This window comes from Centruroides vittatus, unplaced genomic scaffold (genome assembly GCF_030686945.1).
Source record: "Centruroides vittatus isolate TY-2023 unplaced genomic scaffold, ASM3068694v2 contig_934, whole genome shotgun sequence".
NCBI classification, from domain to species: Eukaryota; Metazoa; Arthropoda; class Arachnida; order Scorpiones; family Buthidae; genus Centruroides; species Centruroides vittatus.
The window spans coordinates 252,176-274,819 of NW_027122619.1; the positions used below are offsets into that span (position 1 = coordinate 252,176).

General features: G+C 29.8%; 1 protein-coding gene across 2 annotated transcripts in view; it reads left to right on the forward strand.

Moving 5' to 3' along the window:
• The window catches only part of LOC136984849 (membralin-like), a 98,685-nt gene extending 84,369 nt beyond the window's left edge, over window positions 1–14,316 (forward strand). For both annotated transcript variants that reach the window (XM_067281990.1, XM_067281991.1), the window contains exons 8-12: window positions 1,960–2,017; window positions 3,788–3,871; window positions 10,661–10,793; window positions 13,319–13,418; window positions 13,497–14,316. In XM_067281990.1, the coding sequence (XP_067138091.1) occupies window positions 1,960–2,017; window positions 3,788–3,871; window positions 10,661–10,793; window positions 13,319–13,418; window positions 13,497–13,886 (765 nt within the window). In that variant the 3' untranslated portion in view covers window positions 13,887–14,316. The remainder of the gene's footprint in view (window positions 1–1,959; window positions 2,018–3,787; window positions 3,872–10,660; window positions 10,794–13,318; window positions 13,419–13,496) is intronic.
• The last annotated feature ends 8,328 nt before the right edge of the window (window positions 14,317–22,644 follow it).

A 22,644-nucleotide genomic window follows, 5' to 3' on the forward strand; every position in this document is an offset into this window, starting at 1 on the left:
ATTATATCTAATTATTAAATTAACCTTAATATAGCCTGATAAATAATCCAGCAGATCATTTGGCAGTATATGTTTCAAAAAGAAAAATGCATTTGTTAGTATAATGTACGTAATAGTTTCACTTTGAAAAAATTGTACACTTCATTTGAACTTCTTTGTTCAATTATTGAATAAAAGTAATGTGTAACAAATTCACAGCAATATATAATTTCACATACTAAAATAACTATATGAATAAATACAGAACCAAAATACTATGTAACATTAAATACATACTGTGTGAACCTGATCTCCACAATTGGCAAAATTATTAAAAGTATTTCATTTGCATTGTTCATGAAATTCCTGAAGGTTCAAGATAACCAAATTTCTGATGTACTGGTACAAGAGAACAAAATTGAGATGATATCAAATTCTTGATTAGCTATAACCAAGTACTGGGACCAATCCAAGTATTGCTATGTCGTCTAAGTTCAGGTGATGTCAATAAGATTTGATTTCTAAGACTAAATTAATGAATTGAAAAGGCCCAATGGAAAAAGGATTTGACAAGTTGAGACACTTTGTATAGGACTTCACATCAACAATCTCAGAGCAACTCAGTTGGAAACACTTTACCTTATATTGTTCAAACATCCTGCACAACATTTCATCAAATGCTCATAGCAGGTAGCAATATCATAGGAGTAATGTAACAAGTACAGTATAAGGCCAAATTCTGAAAAGCTTACCAATAATAATGAGTAATTAAATTATTTCTAAGCTTCCTAAATAATTATTGAATCATTTGACTAGAATTTTTATTTTAATTAAATGTTTATTAAAATGCATAGACACTATATTTTTAATAAACATTTAATTAATATTTAATTAAAGTAAACTAAAGATACTTGTGAAAAGAGTCAATAATTATTTAGGAAATTTAGAAATAATTCAATTACTATATTCAATAATATATTGTTTACTAATCAATTTTGCCAATGATAATGTTGGTAAAGTGTTCATAATTTTTTCTCTACTGCTTTATATACAGTATATGTAGAAAATACAAAAAAAATTATTGTATTTGTAGAATAGATTTTCTATATTCTTTTAATATTCAATACAGGTATACCTCGAGTTACGTCGTTCTCGATTATATGTCGTTTGTCAAAAAAGTATATGGAAAAATAAAAATGAAGTTTAAGTCATTTTATTCGACTTTAAAATCTGTCTGCCACAAATATTGAAGTCGTAATATCACTAGAAAAGCATTAAAAGCACATAAAATCATATTAAAATATGTACATTTACAGTAAATGTTAATATAATCATCATAAATCCTAGAGAACGAAACATGAAAACATCTGTGTTTCTGTGTTGTCGTCTTATTTAGTGGTCTTTAAGTGCTCATTACTGGCATTTTCCACTGTAGTTTTGACTTATGTCATAACTACACAAGTAAATTCGACTTACATCGTTTTTTGACTTACGTCGCCTCTCCTGGAACCAATTACCGACGTAAGGCGAGGTATACCTGTACATACACACATTATAATGAACTATAGTGCATATAATATTTTCTAATGAAAACTATTTATATATAAAATTAAAATTTAAAATTTGACCGTTCTCAAATATACATAATACATAAAAAGTAATTAATGATGATAAATGTAATTTTGCTTTTCTTTTATATGTATTATGTAAATGAAACAAATGGTTTTGTTCTATCTGTTTTATCTAACCACTTTTATATTTTAATTGTAAATGTTTTCTTAGTGCCTTGGGTGGGTCTTCTTAGGCATCTGAGTAGATTCACACTTGGGTGATTAGTTTTATTTTTTGGCTGTTGTGCTTTTAATATAGACAAAAAATGACAAACAGTACGTTAAAAACGTTCTTTGCTATTTATTAATATAAAAATGTATATTTTTTTAATATATAAAACTGATTATTATTAAATTTTTTTCTTTAAAGACGCTTTCAATATCTATGCTGTTGAGATATTCTCATCATCAGATTTTTCTTTTTATTGGTAAGTACAATTTATGTGTTTTTTTGAATCATTTAAAAATCTTGATTTCAATCAATTTAATAATTAGATATAAAACATGTAAATGTAACTTCTTTTTAAACAAAAGGTAAAAACATTAATGAAATAAACTGCATTTTTCATTAGCATCATAACATCAAATTTAAATCTTTTAATATTTTTCTGTAAAAAGTAAATCAATAAGTTAAGAATATTCTGAAATTAATAATTCTGTCTCTATTGAATGTACTGCTTGATTAAAACAAGTTCCTGTTTCAGCTTTCAGTATACTCTTTTGGTGAAATTTTTTTAGTATTGATAAAGATACTTTCTTCAGATTAAAATATAATTAAAGTCTTCTCTTTGGGTTAATTTTGAATCTTAAGGAACAGAAAAATTTTATATTATATGTTGAAATGAATATGGTAAATAACTTGTAAATTTAATAATCATTTCATCAAATGAAACTATGTAGTCTGCATGTAGAATGTGATTTGATAATTCTTTCAATAAGGTTCTGCATATACTGATCCTCTCTATATGATTTTTTTTTGTTTTTTTTAGAGGCTTTCTTAAACATTGCTAAAATACTATACAACTTTATAAATAGTCTATTACATGTATAGTGGCAGAGATAGTATATAATTTTAAGTTAAAAAGATTAAAAGAAGAAATAAATCAGTTTTCCCACACTTGTCTGGACTTAGACTATTTTGTTTTTTTTTACCTGAATATTATGTTTTCATTGGATACTTTGTTTCATTTTTTAAAATATTAGTAATAAAATTAAAATTTATCATAAGTTGTTACATTAAAAGTGCATGATGAGAATGTTAAAATACATAAATGATAAAATATTAAGGAAATCTTAATATTTTATCATTTATGTATTTTAGTTTGTTTGATGGAGTCATATAGATTTAAACAGGTTCAGAATTTTTTCACTGCAAACATATTGCTAGATTTTCATTTGTTTATCATAAATAATTATGATGACAAAATAGATTCTATAAGAAACTATAGAATCCATTTTGTAACAATAAACTAAATATTGTTCATCATTATATAAACAGTAATATCATGTTGACAAGCTGTCAATAATGTCACTAAAGATTATTTTACAGATTTCAAACAATATAGTTTACCATTTGTGAACAAAATGTGTGATACATGAAGATCATCCACAAAAATTTGGAACTCTTAAGGCAGAAATTCCCCATGCAATATGTACTCAAGAATACATTGCACTGTTCTCTACATGACATATGTCAAAGATGCATACAAAGTGTCTGTTCATGAATAAAGGTCACTTGAGTGATGTCATCTTCAGAACATAAATGGCAAACTATGTTTGAAATCTTGTACATGAAAATTTGTTAATAAGTATTCAAAAGTTAATAACTAACTGCCTATTTATAATTGCCCATTTTCCTGCTGAACCCTGTATAACAGAATTATATATAAAAATCAAAATTATTGTTTAATATGCATTTTCAAAATTGCATTATTATTTTTTCTATTTAAATTGCATTATTAATAAAATGATAGATCAGTAATTGGATTTAACTATCAGGATAGAACTTGGTCTATTAATTACACAAATATTACCAGTACTTAAATTTTGACCATTATGCTGCTATCTTGTATTAAATTTTCATTGTTTTATTGCATTGTTAGTACACAGTTTTAATACGTTTTACTTTTTTATGTAATTTATAAATTCATTTCTTGTAAATTAAATAAATTTATATGTATGTATATTATTTTTTACAGTGGAATTATTACATATGCTAGAGTTTAACATTACTATAAGTTTTCCTGCTGCTCCTCTTTTAATTGTTATTTTGGCTTTAGTTGGTAAGTATCATTTATATATTTATACTTTAGAATTTAACTAATTAAAATTTTATATAATTTGCATATTTTTGGTTGATTTACAAAACATTAATTATAAATTTTCAAAATTTAAACATATTTTATTTTGCTTTACTTTGCTTATTTTGCAGTTTAAATTTTGCATCAATGATAAATGAGACAAAATGTTACTTAATAATGTATAATGTATTGTAATAATGACTTAATTATAAATCTTTAATATATTATATTGTATTACTTATATACTTGTATTGTTTTTATTTCAATCAAAATTCTGCTCATTACAGTCTACTTAAAAAATTGAAATGATTATTTTTATTATTCTTATACATGTATGAAATATGGCTTGTAATTTGTGTAAAGAAAGCTGTTACAGATATCAAATATTATATATAAGATCTCAAATCAATTAGTAAAATTTTATTTTGTTCCTTTACTGAAAATTAAATGATCAGTTTAGATTTAAATGTATATTAGATGACAATAATTTATTTCTGAATTGTCTAATCAGGAATAATCTAAAACAAGAAGGATTGAAATTTTTTAATGAAAATTAGTAAAATATAATCTTCAGTGTGTTTGTTTTTTCTTTAAACTTCTAAAACTTAAAATTATTTAGAAAAATAAAGTATAATTTAATAACTTAAACACATATTTCCTCAGTTCTAAGCTGCAACTTTTAAAAAATCTTTTTTGATTATCCAAAATAGAGAGGTATTTCACAGTCCAAAACAATAATTGGTAGTCATTGTGAACAGATCATTTGATGTGTTAAACATCAATAATAGACATTTTAGCTATATGCTCAAACTATCCTTTTAATGCAAACAAATTTTTCTTGTAATAAGCATCTAATTTAAACTTCATGTTAATATTTGAATATGAAGTGTCTTTGAGATGACTTTATGATGCAGTATTAAAAGAAAGTTTATTGTATATACAGAAGAGCATGATAGTACAACTACTGGACATTACATTTCATGATACTTGAATTGTTTTTCTACTTTGTCTACTTAATAAATTGATTATTAAAAATTTCTCTTTGCAAAACTAAAAATTCAATTTCAAATTCAAGATACATCTTAGAATTAAGGAAATATGATGATTAAATAAATAAATTAATATTTATTTATTTAATTGGTCTGCAATTTGAAAAAATTGTAGGCCTATAAATTTCCATTCATTCGACTGTTCTCTTTAATCTCGAACGAAATTAGATAGATGAAAGCTGAGACCAGATACAGAAAGCTTAGGGATAGGAAGCCCCAATTAACTATATGCAAACTTCCAGTTTGCATCAGAAGTCACGTTATTTCAATTCAAAAATTTTTCCCCTGAAAGGAGTTAGATAGATGACTAGCATGACTCAATTGCTGACAGGAAAAGTATGATGTATAGGATCAAGACACTACTAATTTGAGGTGGAGAGCATATATTTTAAATTAAATAAATTGAAAATATGATTAAAAATTGCAGTCCGGTATTTTGACAATGTCACAATAAATAATTGTTAATAATAAAATTAATTTTATTCTTAATTTAATTTTTAATAAATTAATGAAAATAATTCAATAAAACATTTTAAAACTTATTTAATGTTTAATTAATTTTATATTTAAATTAAAATATGTATATTAAAAAATAATGAAAACAATTCAAGTATCTTTTTTTATTATAAATGGCATGTAATTTATGATGGAATATAAATTATAAATTATTTTAGGTTATCAAAGATTAATTGCATATACAGTGAAACCTCGCTTAACGAGCATAATTCATTCCAGAATCTTAATCGTAATGTGAAACACTCATTAAGCTAAACAATTTTTTTCCATATAAATTAATGTAAAATACGATAATGCATTCCATGCTGAACAAATACTCAAATGTTTTATGTATAATGTTTAATCAAAGAAAATTATACAAAATACATTGTTAAGGAGCATGAATCGTCTTCATCTTTTTTTCTAGCACGGAATGAACCAACCTGAAATGTGAATTCGATTTGCAGAAAAATAAAAAAAACTCGCAGATAATATGTCTGATAAACTCACCAAATGTAATGCCAAATTCTTTGGCTATGTAAAGGCTATAATTAAATATTAGAAATGAATTAATTTGACTAGAGGTAGACAATTATGCTACCATCTCGTGTTAAATTTAATAACTATAAATAATAAATTTTTAATTTAGACATTTCTGGAATTAACTGGAAATTGGTCATTAAATTCAATACGAGGTGGCAGCATAAAGCCTACCTCCAGTCAAATTAATTTATTTCTAATATTTAATTTATAGTCTTTACATAGCCCAAGAATTTGGCATATCCTTTGGTGTGTTTATTATATAACGAGCTATTGTTGTTGATGTTTATATGTAATATGTCTGAACACAAATTTGGAAAAATGTGCGATCACAAGTGACACTAAGATGCTAGCGGAACGAGTGCTAAACACAGACTGATGAAGCATGCGCACAATCCGAGACTTCTCCTCTTATCGTCACTCGTTATGTGAAACATTGCTCGTTAGGTGAGTCATTTTTCACAATTTGTTTTGCTCGTTATGCGAGGTGCTCATTAATTGAGGTTCCACAGTATTGTATACCAACAGTAACATTGATCTTGGCTAATCATTAATCTAGATATTGTTCTAGTAGTACAGTACATGTTCACAAATAATTTTATGAAAAAAATTTAATAAAAATTTTCAAAAAGTAATTATAGTTAATTTTAAGAGTAATAAAATATATTTTCACTTTTTTATAAATTTTTTATATTTAAACTCTCAAATTTAAATATAGGATGAAATACTTCAGCAAAGAATAGCTTAGTGATAGTTAAACAAAATGGATGTTTTTGTTACTAATAATTTGAAAATGGAGTTGTGGATGTCAAGCATAATGAGTAATTATTTATTGTGACCAATTATTATTGTAATTATTGCAATATTGCATTTATTTGTGTATTTTATTTATTTATTGCAATGCCAGACTGCAATTTTTAATCATATTTTTTAATTTAAAATATGTTCTTTCCAGCTCAAATTAGTAGTTGCTTGCCCCTGTACATCATAGTTTTCTTTTAACAATAGTCGCACTGTTTATCTAACACCTTTCAAAAGAAATTTTTGAATTCAAATAACATGATTTCTGGTTTGCATTGGAAGTCCGTATATAGTTAAATGGGGCCTCCTGCCCCTAAGGTTTCCATATCCGGACTCATCTTTCATCTATGTAACTTCGTTTTTGAGATTAAGAAAAGACAGACAGACGGATGACTGGGAATTCGAGGGCCTACAATTTTTTCAAATTATAGACCAATCATGTGTCTTTGATTAATAACTATAGGATCTCTCTTTCTGCAGCTGTACATTTTTGCCAGCATCCATACCACTTGTAAAAGCAATTCTGGAAGCCATTTTACTTTCCTGGCTCTGTTATATATAACAGAGGGAAAGTATAGCAATTGATGAAAAAGTGACCCCCCCAAGATTTTTACACTTTTGGACTTTTTGGACCTTGAAATGTTGAAAAATGCAAAGAAATTTGGGGGTTTTTTCTGTGTGTGTGTGTGTGTGTGTGTGTGGGAGCACAATTTTGTTCACTCTCTTTGAAACTTAATAACTCTTATGATTTCTGTTGAAAATTCCTGAAATTTTGCCAGGAGGTTTATGTATTAGGGGATTGATGTTATTAAATTTTGGTGGTTAAAGGTTGACAAGATAGGGAGATAAAGGGAGGTTGTGTCATATCTCGAGTAGTGTCAGATTTAATGATGATTTTACTCAATATTAGCATTTACAATTTTTTTATAAAATTCATCCCTAACCTCAAAATGAAGCTTTTTGTTATTTTGTAATAATTAAAAATACAAAAAGATTTTTTTAATAAAATATCATAACAGATGGCACCACATACACAGTTTTAAATGTTGCTGGGAAAGTTAAGCAACTCATTGTTGGATTTTTGTATAATGTTTTTAAAGGCTTTCATGAATGTAGTAGCTTTACATTTTTGTTCCATTGGTTCTTCCTGATTAATTAAAATAAATAAATAATGAATATCTGCCTAAGTAAGGCATAACAAACCTTGCTTAATCCTTATACTATAGACTTTCATCTGTTACCTAAAATGAGAGAGTAGTTGAAGGGTTACAGGTTCCAAATCAGTAGAAGAGAAAGAACCTAAAGTGATGAAAATCTGTAAAGACACCACAAAAAATAACTTTCAGGACAGCTTTGACAAGTGATGTGGATGCTGGCAGAGGTGTGTAGCTCCAGATGGAGTTTATTTGAAAGTGGTAGTGTAAGAGTTTGTGTTGTGTAATAAAATTTTTGTCAAAAGTTGAGTTTTTCTTGACTATTCCTTGTATATAAAAAGTCCAGTTGTGAAATTCTAGAATAGTGTCAAATGCCTTCACAACAATCTTTATTTAGATGCAGATGTTATAAAATTAAGATATATAAGTTTCATGATTGCACAGTCACATTGAATAACATATAATGTAAAACATACCTTGGTTGACTGTTTCATCATGAAATAAAGAATCATTCCATTTCTGTTTTATGCTCATTTTTTTACTTGATATGTAGATATTCCATATAATAAGCATTTAGTCCCAAGTGAATAACCCTGTATTATTCTATAGTTTTGTAATCGAGTTTTCATAAAAAATGTATCAATAAAAAAGTTAATTGCATGATCTGAAACAATTGAGGTAGGTTAAACATATTGAATAAGCCAACTTAATTTCTTTATTGTAAGGAATAAAAAAATTTTCAAAGTAGAACTATTCTTATACTGATATTTCTATGCTTGAAATCAAATTACCATTTAAATCTTTCATCCTGATTAATCAGGTTCACATAAAATTGATAAAAACTATAAAATTCTCTTTTATTTGCATATGCATTTCTTTGAATAGTGTTTATTTATTTATTTTTTTATGTACAGCTATGAAAAATTTTTATTTTTTGGCAGAAATTTTATTAAATTTAGATCTTCAAAGCCGTAGAATTTCCTACGTATAATTCAATATACTGTGTTTTAATTATACATTACTTTTGTTAATAATTTATTTGACATTGTTAATTTTGAATATACAGTAATACATTTATATTATTAGAACTTTAAATGGAACTTTAAAACTAATTGATATTTGTAAATAACATTTATTATTTACAGTTATCAAATAGTTATAAAGTTTGGTTTCTATATTTTCTACTTGAAAAGCTTCTAGACTTTCATATAGTAATCAATCATACAAATTATTATCTTTAAAAATAAATATGTAATGAATGACAATATTCATTAAATGTATCATATTTTATCTGTTTTTGGTTTTACCAAACTATTTATATATTAAATTCTGAATGACATATATTGAATATATATTGCATTTGTATACTACAATAAATAATTTTTAATAATTAAAATACAATATATTAAAAAAGAACATTTTCAGAAGAGCGAATTTGAATGTGTAGTAATGATTTATTAAACTTTCATTTTGGTCTTATGTAGCACATTAGTTATTAATGATAGCTATCAATCTGTCACTATGAGATATTTTTCTATTTCTCACAGCTAACTTAAATTAATGTTGTTCTTTATTAGCATTTTGAACAATAAATAAAAGTAATTAATTAAAATTTGATTTTAGAAATCAAAGTGAGAAATCAGTTTTGTCATGTTTTGATACTTATAATTTTATTTACAAAATGGCAAATTTTATTTTACAGTAATGTTTATTTATTGATGTAAAATATTTACACTATAGAAATTTCCTGTTTTTGATTTGAACAATTTCTTAAATGATATTAATGTAATAGGAAGAAAAAATGCAAGATAATTTTATTGTTAATAGATAGATTAAAGTAGTTCCTTAATAACTACAGAGCATTTTATATTAGTTTACTTAAACATACCATAGTATTATACAGTAAATATTACTAATAATAAATTCGCTACGCTCTTTATTTTCTATTCATAATTGCTACATTATGTAGTAATAAAAATATTCAACAGTAATTCCTGTTTTTGAAAACAGAAGCTAAGTTTTTTGGCTTGTATTTTAACAAGATAATTTTTTATTCAAAAAAAAAATATATTATTGAATTACAAGATAATTGATATTAGCAATATTTTTATCTAATTAACAAGTAGTAATAGTTTATGTTCATCACAGTGATTAGCTTGAAATCAAATCATCCATTAATTTAATGAATGAAATGTAGTTGAAAAAGTTTTTTATTAATAGCAAAAAGATTTAATTCATATGAGCAAATTAACATTCAGAATTCAGAAAGTTAATCAAGCTATAACAACAAAAATTATGAAGAAAAAAAATAAAAATACCAATATTTTTTTTGTTAGTTATTAATGAAGAAATATTTTAAATTTCTTTGCTTCTATTCATACTTTATTTTAATAATATTTATGTTAAATCACTAGAGGTGTTAATTAATGTTTTTTTTTAAATTCATCTCACATCTGTAGATAAATAAATAAGTGGTGTTTTGCTGTAAAAATATAAAGCTTAAAATTTATAATATAAAAGTGAAAGAATTTATTTTATAGAAGAGGAAGAATCTGTATGTGATACTAGCATACATTAGTATGTAGTGTTGGTATAAAATATATTTTAGTAATTTTTACTAGTCCCATTATATAAGTTTAATTATAAAGAAGTTTGTGAAAGTTTAATTATTATATGTTAGACAAAATTTTGACTTTAATAGCAAATATTATTATTATTTTTTATTTTTATAGGAATGGAAGCAATTATGTCAGAATTTTTTAATGATACAACAACAGCATTTTACATTATTATAATAGTATGGGTAGCAGATCAGTATGATGCTATTTGTTGCCATACAGCTATTACAAAGTACTATTGGTTGAGGTAAGTAGAGTAATTGTCACAATCTAACATCCATTTGTAGCCTTAAGGTCATATTCTTTGTACAGAAGACATAAATTTAACTTTAGAAGAATATATGTTAATTTTTAATATATTAGAAAGTAAGACAGAGCACCAAATAGGAAAAGTGTTAGTTTTCTATAAAGTGATAATTCTTGGATAGAATCTCTAGCAACTAGCAATTCTTTTTTCTCTTTTTTTTATTTCATTTTTTTTTTCTTACTACCCATGGTGGAGTTTGGAAAGAGAAAGAGAGAAGGTTTATTGGACTGGAGAATGGAGGTTTTTTGGAATAGTGCAGCTGCCCAAGCCATCTGGACAATTCTCTTTGCCTGTTTTTGTCATGTCTATGCTCTACTCATAAAAGGGAAAAAACCTTGTATACCTGGGATGGGACATCAGTTGGTGTCCAGAGTTTTTAAGTTGGAATAGAAGTTGAATTCTTCAGCTTTTATAGGTGCTGCACTGCAGTAAATTCGTTTTTCTGACATCAAGAGGATGAAGAGGAAAACTGAGTTTTTATATATATATATAAACTGTTAAGTTGTTAAGTAATTTTAATAGAAATTCAAGGTTGGTCAAAAGAATTTAAAATGTTAGCTGAAAGTGATTTCTAATATTACATTAAAATTATTTAGTTGTGAATAATTTTATAGTAGTTTTATTGTGAATATTATAGTAGTAGTATTAGTTTCTGATGACTTTTGTAGACATTTCGATCACATTTTATATATATGTTGTCGCATTTTTATATCTTTAAATGTCTTAACTTTGTTTTTTTTTAAATAAGTGTAGTAGATTCAAACTTAAGTACACAGTATAAGTATAAAATTTTGTATTGATTAATATTTAAAAAAAAACACGAATATCGAATATTTTGAAGAATGGGGCATTAAATGAATCTTAAAGTGGACTACATCGACTATTGATAGCACCAATGAACACGAAACAGCATATACGTCTGTGTATATGTGAACGAGATGATGTGTACACGAGGCAGACAAACAGTTCGTCTATGGTTGGAGGTGTCTTGGGATTGCATCCATCTCCCGCCAGTCCATAGGAATTGATTGGGCGGAGGCTTTTCCCACCTCTCTCTCTCTCTTTCCTCCATCGGACGACAGACAAATCACATATTTCTCTACCCTCTCGATCGTTTCGAAGCAGTGAAAAGATTCAATTCCGTTCTTTCATTTCTTTCTTTTCTACTTAAAAAAGTTTTTTCTTCCCTCTTCCCGCTTTTTCGTCTCCGACTTATTGATACAACAAATCAAGTCGTAGGTAACAAGAACGATAAAATCGACGGAGGGAATTTTTTGCTGCTGATTAGACTGTGTGTAGCGAAAGTTCTTTTTGCTAGCTGCTGGTTTTTTCGTCATCGGTTTATTCTGGCCGGTTCGTAAACACGTTTAAATGGTAATACTGTAATCGTAATTATTTTAAAATAGAAAAAGTGAAAGAGAAATTAAGCGATAGACGAATATTCGAATTCCGATGTTCAATAATAAGTACCGATCGTAACGCATTTCAGCAGGTGTTTGTTCAAGATAACAGGCACATCAGTCAAATTGTAATTTGTTTGCAAATTGCAGACTGCCGGAACTAAAACGGATGAGGTTCTCCTTCAAATTAATCAACGATGTAGTAAGCGATCCCTTTCGTCACTTGATTGAACCAGTTCCAGGTTATATATTTAATAAAAGCGAGTAATTCGATCTCTTAACCACGTGTAACTGTTACTTCGCGTGTTGTAATTACGTATCATCCATCTGCGTTGCGATCGGACAATTGATTGCAGGACGAGTATCGCCTTTCCTTCTCCTTATGATTGGTCCACGATTTAAAGCGCGTCCCATTAGATCGAGCTGCACCGCCGTTCGGGGAGAGATAGCAGAAAATGTCCCCCCGGAGGCAAAGCGACACAGAAGGACGCGATCCCTCAGGCGACGTCACTAGCTATTGACCCCTATGATGGATCACTGAATACCATCATTATTTAGCCTCCCGCAAACCATTGTTGTCACCTTTTTAATATTGCAAGCAGGCCGAGCGGCATAAAGGCCCATGGGTACTCCTACTCCATAACTCTTTCATGGGTGCAACCGACCCTAATGGAATTAAAACAATACGTTCGACTGTCCCTTTTCAGTTTACCATAATTTAATAATAGTCTGTCTACAAAAGGGAGAAAAGAGGGTTGGGTGCAGGTTTTAAAACGAAATGCCATTTTTATAAATCGCCGTCACGTGATAAAGGGAAGGCCTTTAATCCTACGCGCTAGAAAATTTATTTCCCCCAGGACCGTCTGACACCTCTGCTTCCGTAATCTCGTCCGAGACACTTTTCCACATCGTCCACCTTAAGAATGATGAATGGAGTTACACAAAACGGTTGATCCTTTTTCTCTTCTAAAACAATCGCCGATTGACTCGTGTCACCCACGTTCGCGTCTTCATACGCGACATCTTTTTTTACCACGTACTAATATATATTTTTCCATTCCGCAGATTCTTCTACTTGTATCATTTTGCCTTCTACGCTTACGACTATAGATTTAACGGTCAGTACAGCGGTTTGGCCCTGCTCACCTCTTGGTTTTTTATTCAGGTACATACGTGTTAAACGGTTAATTCACTTTGTTTATTTCGAAAAAATTCAACCGAACGATTGTTTTTTCCCTTCCAGCATTCCATGTTGTATTTCTTTCATCATTACGAGCTGCCCGCTATCTTGCAACAGACGGGCAACGAGGAAGAGCACGTAGTACGCGTGGTAGCACCACCAGCCAGCGAGCCCGAACCTTCGACAGAAGAGCCGCCGGGATCAAGAGCAGCGGTCGAAACGGAAAACGTGGAGCAGCAGCCTCTGGTCATCCACGAATCGGACACGCGTGACCATCATCACGCCGTCGAAACAAATTTGAGAGTCACGGAAGAGAATCAGAATAGTAACCAGGAATCTAAAATAGAATGCCGTCCTAATTTAGACAGTGGAATGGCCGTGGGTGTCATGAAACACGCCATCCAATGCCAAGGATCAACATCGAACATGAATGATAAAAATAATCGCAATTGACGACTTTAGGCGAATCCCCTTAACAAAGAATTATCGTCAAACGCTTGTTCGTCAAAATTAGATTCTGGTGCCTAATTTAGAGACGAGATGGCGTTCTCTCGTGAATTGCGACAAAACTCGGAATTAATTCTGTTATTTTATAAAGAACGATCGTTTAAAATTCGCTTTTTTTTCCCAAAATTTTAGTTTTAAACTTTTATGAATTTTAAATTTTTTTTAAGTTTGCCAAAAAGAAGAAAAAAAATACAGAAATGTATGCGATGGGCCTCGCGTATTAAACTAGGCATTAAAAAAAAAAAAGAGAGCATTTAAGCGCAAAATTCGGAAGGCCCTCGGAGAGAAACAAAGGAAACTTGTATTTATTAATGCTCCTACACCTTCCAGAAGTCTGTAAAAAGCATTCCAATGAATAAAAATAAAATTAATCCAACACGAAGCGTATTTTCTTTCGAAACGTTTTATCAATTTATACCATTTGGCCGACGTTTTCTCCAAGAATTATAAAGATGTAATTTAAATAAGGTAAAGGGGGGAAAAACACAAGAGGCGATAATGGAAGATAACACTATTAATATCGACGCGTTTATCCGTAGATAGAATACTTAATGGAACGTCACTTAACCGGGAATACAGAAGTTTAAATCGGATGCACATTAGCAGACGTTAGGGGGAAAAGAGGTCGGAGTTATTGTTTACCGGCAACAATTGTCAACGGCAGTTAAAGATCACGTCATTCCTTCCAACCCTCACCTTCTCTTCCATTATATCATTAAAGAAGGCACTTAAAGGTTTAAAATTCGGCTCGCTAAAGTCCGTTTTTCGATTTTTAATTGTGGCCAAACTCGTGCCCTACACTTCTTATTCTTATCCTTTTCTTAAGTCGCCCATTGTCGACGCCTTGCCCTTTATCTAGCAGCATTATTTAATACTTCAAGATTAATGGATGAGTAATATCTTCCCGGTAAGTCGAAGTAATAGCCAAAGGTTTCCCGTGGCAGATAACCAAGTCTGCTAGTGATTTATTTGTTTAAATTTTTCAGCGCCAGTTTATTTTCTAGCGGAAGAAGAAGAAATTATCTGCTTATATATATATAGAGAGAGAAAATTGTGTTTGAATATCAAAACTTTTTGTTCAAATTTACATCACTTTATATACATTTTTTCCGACTGAAAGATATAGTAAATGATAATTAAGACGAATTATTAATTTTTTCCCTTCTTCGGCAAACATAATGAAAGTTAATGAAAGAACATTCCAAGAGTCAACATTGTTCTCGTGTTAAATATTTACACCGACTTAACACTCTCGAAGCCATTTTTTAACGTCAGTTTAATTTTATCTTCGATAATTTAGTCATTGAAGTAAATATTTAACAAAATCTAGTGTCGGGACCTTCGACGATTGGTGACTTTTCTGTAGTCGAAAGCTACACCCACCGTCGTCGTCGTCGTCGTCTTTCTTTTTTTTATGTGGAGGAAGATTTGCAAAGAAGAAGAATCTTCTTCTACTTTTTCGATTTGAAAAAAGTCCAAGTTATAGCGGGAGGATCCGGAATATATAAAAAAGGAAGAAGATAACCGTGTGTCAGATCCATTTAGGAGGCCAAAATGCGGCCAACCAATATGCGACCGCGGAACAGATGAAGCACGGAGGACGGGAATCAATTAAATGCGAGGAATTCTGGGTAGATAGGTAAAACATTGTCAACGTCTATCGGCGATAAACCCATCATTGGAGAGACGATAGCCCCAGGGCCGGAAAATTAAACAATGGCGAGAGATGGGATGGATGTAGCTTCACTCAAATTAAATTTCCCTATCCTATCGGGTAAGTTTCGATAGCCCGGGGATAAGATCAGCGTAGGTAGATTAGTGTCAGCCAGGTTGAGCTTCTACTCTAATTATTAATAAGCGCATCGATCACACTTTATAATTTTTGTTTGTCACTTTCCTTTGTTTGGCTTGCAAAAATGAACTTTTGCTTTCCATCAAAGCCCTCCTCTCCCACTCTCTTCTCTCTCTCTCTCTCTCTCTTCCTCTTCTATTTTTAGCTTGTTTGCTTTTAATTTTTTTAAAAAATTCCGTATTAGTTTTTCATTAAAAAATTTTAAAAGTTTTAATTAACTACTGGAAATTATTACGAATGTCGCTTGAAAAATATTGGAATTGGAGAAAACACTCGATAGATTATATAACCGCTTAAAAAAAAAATTTAAATTAAAAAATTAATGCCGAATTTTTGATAAAAAAGAAACCGCTTTGCGGGGGAAATTGTCAGCCAAAATGTCATTTATATGGTTAAAAGAACACACAAAAATACGTCACGAGCAAAATGATCATTTAACTTATAAATAAATTATTTTCTGTTTTGTTTTGCTTCGGAAATTTAATTAAATCGAAGAAGATACGTTGTTTAACTGGCTTGATTAAATTTTTAAACCACTTCATTGAAAATTAATGTTAAAAATTGATTTTAACCGCGTCGAATTTGCTTTAATAATAAAATATTTTTGCAATGGCCAACTTTTGCTGCCTCGTAAAAGTTGTAATCTCCGTACGGTTAGTCTGGCGTGACCGCCAAATGAAGAAAGTTTGAGGTTTTCTTTATGCAAATGATTAATGAAAGTAAAATGTTCGTTTCTGGATTCCTGGCATTCGATCTCTCTGGCATAATCGCTGCAGATAACTTTAATTTCCAATATTTTTCATTTTCTGCCAAAGATTTTGAGGATTTACCACGAAATAAATCGAAATTATAACTGCCGAGCCGTAATTTTTAGAAATAAAACTTGCCTACAATCCCGGAGAATTTTCAAAACAGTTTGTAATTTTATTGAAAATATGTGGAAGGAGAAACTGAGCGAATCACAATTTCTGGCTCCATCTCATTAAGACAATATTGCTAACGTATAATATCTCCCCAATGAACAACTATCTCCGTTCTATTCTTCCCGTAAATGTGGCTCGGTTCACGAATTAAAATCTTAATTGGGTCTATTTTAAACTAAGACTAGACTTAACACATCTTCTAAAAATGATTTTCCACTCCGGTATATGGAAAATGTCATCCAAAAGCCGCCGATCGATTTTAACTCTCATAACGTGACCGAAGTGAATGTCTCGGATCAAAACTTATTGATCAAACTTTCGTGCGCATACATAAAGCGCTCGGAATATACTACAACTGCATTGGCAACGGAATATAAACAGAAATTTTCTTGCGTAACTCGAATCTTCCATATTCTTGGCCGTATACATCCCGTGTCTCCGTCTATATAATTCATCTGTCGCACTTAGGGGTTTGATTAAGGTTACGACGATCGACAGACGTTACGTTGCCAATGACCCGTTATAATAATTCTTAGATCGATAACGCTTATATAGCATACCAGATGGTAAATGAACCAGAATGCGATCGATAAAGTACACTATGGTTGGCAATAGGTCACGTGACGACGACGATAATGCGCATCGTTGTGGATTTTCCCATTATGCAATTATAAATATATTCCGACGTCGTACGGCCGCGGTACAATAGACCGCGTAACGTATAACAGGCATAAATCTACCGCTAATAGATTGTATTAGTTGCAAATTCGCCGTATAGTTTTGCTTCCCGAACACTAACGATTCATCATCATTAACAGTAAAATTCGTCGTCTATATTGTTACGCCAGCCAACGTTTGAGCACGTTACGTTTGCTGCAACGTTTTTGACAAGGAAATGGGTACTTTAATATAAAGTCTAAGGGCTAAAGAATCCTTTACAGCAAAGTATATTCCTTACCCACAAACAATATGTATATTACCAATAATAAATTACACAAGAAGGCCAAGTTGAATTGTTTAAATATTTCTAAAATTCGTTGAAAAATTGCCAATGTGACGTACCAAAGATGGCATTTCAACCGAGGATATTTAGGAAAGTGATGACTATAAACGTCACCATAAACTATGGATTAAGTTTGGAACCGATAATGATGATAAAACGTGTCGAATGACGTTACTAATAATCGTGTAGCCTACTTGTTAGATATAAGTTACGTATGTGACGTGTACGTGACGCACGAAAACGAATCGTAACGAAGAACGACGACTCGACCTTAATGGATCTTTAATTTAAAATAAATAAATGAGAACAAAATAAAATCAAACACGGAAAATTTAAATGGCCAATTTCGGAATTAATAAAAGATATAAAAAAATTATTTGTTTATTATAAAATATTGTAAATTGTATAAAAATTGTATAAAAATATTTAATATTAATTAAATTAGAAGTAAATTTCGAGGAGGAGCGGAATTATTAGTAAAATTTTTATAAATTCGCTCTGAAGTGGTAAATTATAAGATGGTTATTGATTTAACAAGTTATATTCATTCGGAAAAATGTTTACAGAGACTTTATAATTGCATTTTTTTTAACTTTTACGCTTTTAATAAACGTGATTTTCAACAGCAAACATTCTTTAACCGTTCGCCAGCAAAGGGGAGTTATTAGAAGTACAAATTTGGGAAAGAGCGAGACAAAATGCGACTTCATCTTGCTTTAATTTACATTAATAAATTCGGACAATAAGAGAGGAAATATGTTAGGTTTTCGTGGAAAGAGAGTTCTTTGAAAGTGGTGAATTATGTTTAGGAGTAGTTCATCAGCTTGTACATTAAGTGAATGAGGAAAGAAAGAAGAGTTTTTTGCTTGTTGACGATTGTGCAATCAACAATGATGAAAGTAACACGACGCCAGACACACCCTACATAAATAAGTCATCAGTAATTAGTCGGCTCTTCTATTAGATATGCCTTGTTAAATAATTTGACACTTGTTTGCTTCGGGATAATTATGTAATGCGTCCAATTAATATTTTATGATTAAAACACCAAAAGTCGGAAGTTCCTTATTTCTCCGCCCAAACTCGTCCGAAGATTCTCGTTGGCAGTTCTTTTTCGCTTTAACTTCGGGAAAAGTGCGAAGAAGAAGAAGAAGAAGACGTCATCCATTAAATAAATTCGCCTTTAAATTATTATTATTTTTTCGTATCCGATATTCGTTTAATTATCATTAGCAATACGTTATTACAATGACAATCCGAATTCTAATATCCGTAACTTAATTACGGGGATTAGAGAATGTTACTGGCCATTAAATATCCGGATTTCGTATCGTAGACTAAGCAGATTGAATGGAGTGGAGTATGAGAGAATTTAGATAAATTATATTTCAATTTGAAATATCTTTATCTATTCCTTTTTTAAGAGTAGAATTTACAATTATCAAACCCTTAAACGGCCTTGTTGCTTGTCGATTGTCTCTAACCGATCTACGAGCAGAAAAGACATCAAGACACTAATTAAATAACCAAGAGTGGCATAAAATTTTAAGTCGTCAGTCCAATTATCGACATGTACACAACATATCCAGAAAGGGTTGCTCCTTCCCTGGCGAATGCCAACAACAAATGCCTTTTTAACTCTAGGGAGTTAGCTAACCATCAAGGCAGCTCTTCCACTCAATAAAATGACAAAAAAAGCGTACCAACCATTCATTAGTCAGTGTTAAGCAGGCGTCGTCGCATGTGTATTGCGGAAACCCCAATGTAATAGCCTAGAAAACGTGAATGGACAGTATAAACGGTTGCAGTAAAAACCATCCCTTATGCCTGTCACGCTATCAACGACTGTAACCCTTATCGCGTATCCCGCCACAGAAAATTATAATATACTCTGTACTTTGTCACAGAGCAGAACCCGTAGCCTGGTTGGCCATACTCTACAACTTTTACGTTTATGTGCAGTAAATTAACGTTATGATTGCAGTAAAGCTTCCAACGATCCCGGCTGAAAAATGAACGATCGTTTTGCCTTTCGTGCCACGACGACAAAGAATATAATGGCGCTTATGTTATTTAATTACTTAAAATTATATATCCTACCGGAAAGTTTTTATAATAACTCATTAGTCGCCTTTTATGTCGCCATCTTGACGCGTTTACTGCGGATTTCTCTAGTCGAATTAAGCAGGAAATCCGCAGTAAATGCGTATAAACGCTCGTTAAAAAAGAGGAATATATATTTATATATATAAAGAGATTTTCGATTTTTCTTCTTTCTTTTTTTAATATTTTAAAGTGAGAAGAAGAAACAAATTTACAACTTTTCCCAAACGATTCCCTAAAGTGTATTACAGTAGTGGAAATGCTTTACTTGATTATTCTGCAAATTACGTCGGTTGGGAATATATACGACTATATCTTTTATCCACTACTTTACCACTTACGCTCTTGTGTGTAGAAGATTGGATTTTTCTCATAATTCTTCTCCTTTATACTGCAAATATTAGTGAGCTAAAGGGCAGTGATAATTCTTGAGGTTAGCTGTTACGCGTCAAGGTTTGGGTTTAGCAGATGCATTCTACTCTCGAATGGATGGTGGAAAATCGAGATAACCTCTATAATAGTCGTATAGAATTTGATAAATAAGTCATTCTATAGATTTAACTTTATGTGAGATGCAAATGGAGCCGTCGTTTCTAGGAAACTCACCCTTTACACCCCGCAATGGGTCGTTTCAATTTTAACTAGACTATCGTTTCACTCGCTTTCAAAATTATTATTATTATTATTATTTCTTATCTAATTTGATAGATTTTTCCCCTATCGTTTGCACCTTTTTCTGAACTAAGATAACCGGATAACTCTCTTTCTCGATAACAACACTCCGAGTCCCCAGCATCCCTATCTGCAACCCGGATTTTATCATCGGCAATTTAATTTAATATATAATTAGTTAAAGCCTTGATTCATTGTCTACGGCTTATAATTAGCGAATAATTTTTCGTACGGTGTCTAGATAACATCGTCTATACTTATGGCTCTTACTAACAGTTCTAAATTACTTAATAAATGCTAGGGATAAAGATAAACAAAGGTAAATTTATCGTGTATTTTTTTCCTTTTAATCAAAATCGACTTTTATTATTGATCGAGTGTAAGGTCGAAATGAAAAATAAATGATAACTTCATGACAGACAACAATAATTGATGCCTTATAAAATATTACTCCAATAATTATAGGACGTTGCCGTATAACTGATCAACAACCCTATTACTGTTATTTTGTTTTCTTCTTAATCAAATTAATTCTTATGCCAAATAAACAATTAATATAAATCTTTATTCTACGTTTTCATAAGAATTTTATTATTTTTTTTAATAAGAAAATTAATTATTATCATTATTAACATTTGGCATCCTTTAAATACGACCCATTTGACCCTCTTTAGTATGAGTTCGGGTTCGGGTCCCGCTCTGGTTTATTTCACAATATATAAATTAATGTAATTATTAAATTTAGTACAAGATGGCGACTTAACTGCCTACTTTTACGGCAAATTACTTTGTTTCGTTAATTACTTTTTAGTCTATTTATAGCCCAGAAATCCGATGTGTTTAAAAAAAAAAAATCAAATTTGAAAATAAAAATTGAAAAATTCTAAGAGATAAATCTTAATAAATTTAACAATCTCCTACATTTCATTTTTCAAAGGGTATTTAGGAAAATTATTTGAAGTTTTTAATCAGGTTTTTCCTTTTCGGAAATTATTATCTTTTTATGTACTCAATCATACGGAAGGGAAGGATCGCAGGGAGGTGGGGAAAGGTACAGAAAACTTAAATCACATATTAGAAAAGTTTACAGTGAATAATTGAAGATGAGGATATATAAAGCATTCATTAGTGAACATTCTCAGTTTATGTATAGAAAGCTTCTGTTTTCCCCATTAATAATTTACTTTAACCATCATCCTGTCAGATGACTCTAGATTTATATCACTAATTTTTCTTTTCTGTTTATAATTAAATATAATTTTATTGTTAAAATGTAGACAATTTTATTTTATCAGACAGACAGACTGACCCTAAAAACAAATTTTTCTTTCTCTCCTTCTTACAAAATGAAACATTGATAAAATAGCCATGATAATTATGTATAGATAGATCTATTCATTGTCACTATGTAATCAATTCTAATAGTGTTAAATAACAACATTTATCTTAATCATAATTATCATTAATTATAGTAAACTGTATAATAATACAATAACTTACAAATTAGCAACATATATAATAAATACATAATAAATGTGTATAATATACATCAAATTTCAGCTTGATTATCGTTCTTTTCATCATTTAATCGAACATTTTGCACTTTAAAATATAAAATTTCAATATAAAATATTAATTTGATAAATGTTTAACATGTGTTCTAAATTTAAATGGTATTTTACTCTATATTTTCTTTATATTTAATAATAAAAATCATGTTAATTATATATCTTTTAGGATAATGTTTGATCAATGAAACTAATTAAGTTGGCTGTTTTGCATCTCCACCCTTTCATTCTGATGAAAATAAGAGGTCAAAGGTCCATTAGCGGTGATCAAAGTAGAATATTTATAATGTTAAAAAATGGTCATTTTAGAATATTTATCAATGTACTCTTAATGATATTCATTGCTGCTTATTTATATAGACTAAGGTGATTTACTGGTATGAATAGTTCTTTTCATCTTTTAGAACATTAATTAATGTTTTAAAGTATTTTTTGTAGAATCTATTTAAATAATTAAACAATTATAAAGCCTTGTTAAAGCATTAAAGTCCTTAAATTTCTATACTTAAAACTAAAATTAATAAATAAAAAATATTACCTTTGTAGTGTTATCCTTCTTACTTTTTATTGTTTCAAATTTTTT